Below are 5,000 nucleotides of genomic sequence, written 5' to 3' on the forward strand. Positions count from 1 at the left end.
CTCTCCCTCCATACAACACTCTAGAACTATCACAACACTCATTGCTTTAATATCTATTTACTATCACAACACTCTTTTATTGACCTCTCTAACTCTCTTGTATTTAATCCAGTAGGCTACAGCTCTTACTGTGAGGAATGAATTGTAAGTAAAGCAGGTTAGAAGTTAATGATGACGTCACTTGTTGTGTTTATCACACTTGGCCAGCTTCATGTGCGTGCCGGACCCCTCTCCGCTCGCGAACCTGTTTCACGCGCTATAGCTGGGTTTGCCGGTTGCAGCCAGTTGTAAGGAATGCGTGCTATGGCCTATTCTGTTTTATACCTGTTACTCGTGTTCCTCTTGAAAACAGTCAAACAATCAAAATCTTTCACAACGCTTAGACAAATGTCGTTTGTGAGTTTCATCTGATGACGTTAGACACGAGCTGAGAAATTAAGCACTTCATAACTGTCCCCGTGTTCCAACTGTCCCCGGTCTCCCTGATAGGCCATCTCGACTCATTGCGGTTACCATTATCATTTCATTTTTGACAAGGAGTCATAGTTTATTTGAAAAGGAAATTTTCTCAAGGGGAAAGTCATATACTGTTGAAGAATATACTAGCATTGGGCAGCTTAGACTATACTTAGACGTTTATTGCGCGTGTGCGTTTTGGCACTAAACTGACGCCATAGGATCACCAGGCGGCTGCTGTTGACAGTCCGGTCACGTCAGCCTGTTCATTAAGAGTTTCCGTTAGTGTTGGAGCTCGCTGGTGACTTTTAGCAGTTCGGGAGGGTGACGTAGCTTCCAGGTCGCCGAATGGAGGGTCGGCTGCGCGCGCAAGGGGGCTCACTGCTGTGGCATGGGCAGATCAGTGGAATAAAGGCACGGGACAGCACAGCTTGACCGCGAGGGAGACCTCCCCCCTTCATTGAAGAATACGTGAAACACCGAATTCAGGCAAACCATTTCAGACACGGCTTTGGATGTGTAACTGGGACACGTATCATCTTAGTTTTTTTAAACAATATTCCATAACATAATTGAATGTCACTGTAAACAATAATTTTCGCAACATCCTAGCCTATGACCGACCAACAGGTGCCCTTCGGATTGATTAATCTTCTGCAGTTAGTAGATAAATAGATAGATAGATAGATAGATAGATAGATAGATAGATAGATAGATAGATAGATAGATAAATAGATAGATAGATAGATAGATAGATAGAACGATAGACATGTATATATATATATATATATATATATATATATATATATAGATAGATAGATAGATAGATAGATAGATAGATAGATAAATAGATAGATAGATAGATAGATAGATAGATAGATAGATAGATAGGTAGATCGATAGATAGATAGATAGATAGATAGCTAAATAGATAGATAGATAGATAGATAGATAGATAGATAAATAGATAGATAGATAGATAGATAGATAGATAGATAGATAGATAGATAGATAGATAGATAGATAGATAGATAGATAGATAGGTAGATCGATAGATAGATAGATAGATACATAGATAGATACATAGATAGATAGATAGATAGATAGATAGATAGATACATAGATTGATAGATAGATAGATACATAGATAGATAGATACATAGATAGATAGATAGATAGATAGATAGATAGATAGATAGATAGATAGATAAATAGATAGATAGATAGATAGATAGATAGATAGATAGATAGATAAATAGATAGATAGATAGATAGATAGATAGGTAGATCGATAGATAGATAGATACATAGATACATAGATAGATAGATAGATAGATAAATATATAAATAAATAGATAGATAGATAGATAGATAGATACATAGATTGATAGATAGATAGATACATAGATAGATAGATAGATAGATAGATAGATAGATAGATAGATACATAGATAGATAGATAGATAGATAGATAGATAGATAGATAGATAGATAGATAAATAGATAGATAGATAGATAGATAGATAAATCGATAGATAGATAGATAGATAGATAGATAGATAGAGATAGATAGATATATAGATAGATATATTTAGATAGATGGATACTTTATTAATCCCGAGGGAGATTATGATAAATGTAGTATGCTACTCCTGGCGTTAGTATGCTGCTACTACTGGGCCTGAGAGAAGGCCTCTCCGTTTAGAGAGAGAAGTTCGTGTCGGACCATAGGGGAAGAGGGGGTGCGGATGACGTAATGCTCTCTCATCCGTCGGATTGTCATTTATGTTGTTAATCACGTCAGTTGTATTTAATTAGAGCGAGACAGAGCCGTGTTAAAAAAGTGAATTGGGCCAATCCGTGGAGACTTTAGAAATGGCGATTGTGATTAGTGGACTAAGTGAGGGCTGGCACCCTTTACATTATTATTGATAAACTCTCTCTCTCACACACACACACACACACACACCACACCCCCATCCTCGTCCCACACACCCACCCCGCGCAGTGTGTTCAAAAAGCAATTATTAATATGAAGACATCAGACCCGGAGGTGCAGGCCAGCCTACGGACCCGGTCCCGGAGCAGTATAGGCCCGAGCCCGTAAGACCCCGCCGAAGGAAGACTATCGTCACACGGCAATCGCTCGTGCTCTTAGAGTGTAGCCGAAAACAGGGGTGCGTGAAAACACACACACACACACACACACACACACACACACACACAAACATTACACACATTTCTTATTTAGGTTATGAGGTGTGACCAGACGTAGTCTCGACAGCAGCACAAACTCTGAAAAGTAATAACATATGGTGATGGCCGACCGCTATACCGCCCGCCGCATCATCCAATAGCACTCCTAGTAAAGTTTCAACATAATGTCCTCCATCAACCTGATTCAGAAGTTAAACTACATGGGATTATTGTATCACTGTCCCATATATAGTCAGATAATATACTAAATTAAAAAATAAAAGCATGTAAAAATCAAACAAAATGAAATAAATATTGTATGGCAGAATAAGGCTGAATTACGCGCCACACACACTGGGCACGCAGGCTCGTGTCGGAGGTTTAATAGGCCATAAAATGTAATTGCTTAACTCCAAAACGGCACGAGCTTCCAGGGCGAGCTCCCGGGGCTGGCCGGTACACGAACCGCCGTGTTTTTATTTGTGAAGTCGACGCGAGGGAAATCAATCTCTTTAATGAGCGAGTCATTCATAAAACGGAACCTGATTTATGCATTCCTCTACATCGCAGGCCAGCCTCCAACGCGCCGGGAAAATAGTCTCTTCAATTACAAATAAACTTAAAATAAAATTATTCAGTTGCAATTTTATAATCGCCATAAAGATATGTGACAACATATATTGGTAATTTAGACACGCCGAGACATGTTCCTGTTTTAAGGCGTGTATGATATTCTATTTCTAAAAGTTGGAGTTTTATATTGGTAATTGGTTCTATTTTGAACATTGTTTTTAAGCCCAGAGCCTGTCGGCTTTAACGACTCCATAAACGCTGGTTACTGCCGCAGTGAAACACACACACACACACACACAGTCCCCTCTTCCCTCTCCTCCCACGGCCGCAGCACTATGCACAACCGTTAGCCTAATTATAATCGAATTCATTATAACCTAATTAAAGCCACTTGTTGCACGGAATCTTCAGATTTAATTTTGATAAATTACGATATTTGTCCTTCTCCAGAGACCAACATGTTTGTGCTTACTCTGCCATCTGCGAATGTTTTGATTGTCCCCAAGTAAATAAACTGTGTTTACATAAATGTGTGCCTCACGTAGAAAATATCAAATAAATGCACAACACTGAGATTCTCTACAGTTACAAGTACAAATTTATTCTAAGAAAATATGAAGTTACCTGAAAGGGATACAAAAATAAAATGAGAAAATATTTATTTATTTCCTGCATTTGCCGCACTTGTAAACACATAGATTCTTAATTCAGTTATTAGCAAACTTACCTCTTTAGAGTTAATGGACTAATTAATTAAATCATGAGAATAAAAGAGGGAATATCGCAGAGAGAGAGTGAGACGCAGATTTTCGGGAGAGTTCTAGAACTTAACTTCGCTACTTTGTGTCCGGTGCGGTCAGTAGCTCAAGTGATGCAGGTCGATGGTGGTGAGCGTCTCCGAGAAAAAATCAAATCCCTCGGACGAGATGCCCACGGGGCTACCGACCGAATCTGACAGGCCTGGGGATACGGAATCCGACAGGTGGAGGCAGGACTCGGAGGAGGAGAAGACGTGAAAGTCCTGCAGAGAAATGTCCAGGGCCGGCGAATGAGCGCCATTGTCCCGGCCAGATGCGCAATCCGCCGCCATTGTTGCGGCTGAGGCCGGGACAGGGGGTGAGGGGCAGGGGAAATGTTTCGGATTTTTCTCATTGCTGCCGAGCGCAGGAACAGTAGCGCTCGGGCTGTCCCCATTGTGCCCGTGTTGGGACTGATGTGACGTGATGGTATTTCGCTGGAACTGGTATGTCTCTCTTTCCAATAGAGCCCCAGTCACATTGTTCCCCGGCTGCTGCTCGTAGAACGACTTTCCATGGTCGTCGTCGCCCTGGTCGCCACTGTCGTCCTGACGACTCTTTGTAAACGTGCCCCCCGTGCCGCCCTCGCCGTGATGGTTCTCCTTGCAGTGGGTCTGTCTCTTGTGCTTCATCCGCCGGTTCTGGAACCACACCTTCACCTGCCGCTCCGTCAGGTCCAGCAGCGCCGCGATCTCCACGCGCCGCGGTCGGCAGAGGTACTTGTTGAAGTGGAACTCCTTCTCGAGCTCCAGAAGCTGCGTGTTCGTGTACGCGGTCCTCAGCCGCCGGGTCGTCCCGCCACCACCGCCGCTACCGTCAGAGAGCTCGGGCGAGCCTGGAAAATAGTTCAACACATAATCACACACACACACACACCGCATTATTGATAACACTGCTAATTACATTATTGATAACTAATTCTAATTACTCCTAATTACAAATCCAGTGATTTTAACTGCCCTCCGCCAACGCCACGGA

At 42.0% G+C, this 5,000-nt stretch overlaps 1 protein-coding gene and 1 pseudogene across 2 annotated transcripts in view; both read right to left on the reverse strand.

Annotated features, from left to right (window-relative positions):
- Nucleotides 1–5,000, reverse strand: part of LOC308380762 (E3 ubiquitin-protein ligase TRIM35-like) — a 392,149-nt pseudogene that overhangs the window by 46,731 nt on the left and 340,418 nt on the right. The window lies entirely within an intron of this gene.
- Nucleotides 4,082–5,000, reverse strand: part of hoxa2b (homeobox A2b) — a gene marked incomplete at both ends in the record, with an annotated part of 1,851 nt that continues 932 nt past the window's right edge. Inside the window, one exon of the mRNA XM_080857879.1 lies at nucleotides 4,082–4,857. Within this exon, the coding sequence (XP_080714005.1) occupies nucleotides 4,082–4,857 (776 nt within the window). The remainder of the gene's footprint in view (nucleotides 4,858–5,000) is intronic.

Source organism: Sprattus sprattus (assembly GCF_963457725.1).
Source record: "Sprattus sprattus genome assembly, chromosome: 19".
Lineage (NCBI taxonomy): Eukaryota > Metazoa > Chordata > Actinopteri > Clupeiformes > Clupeidae > Sprattus > Sprattus sprattus.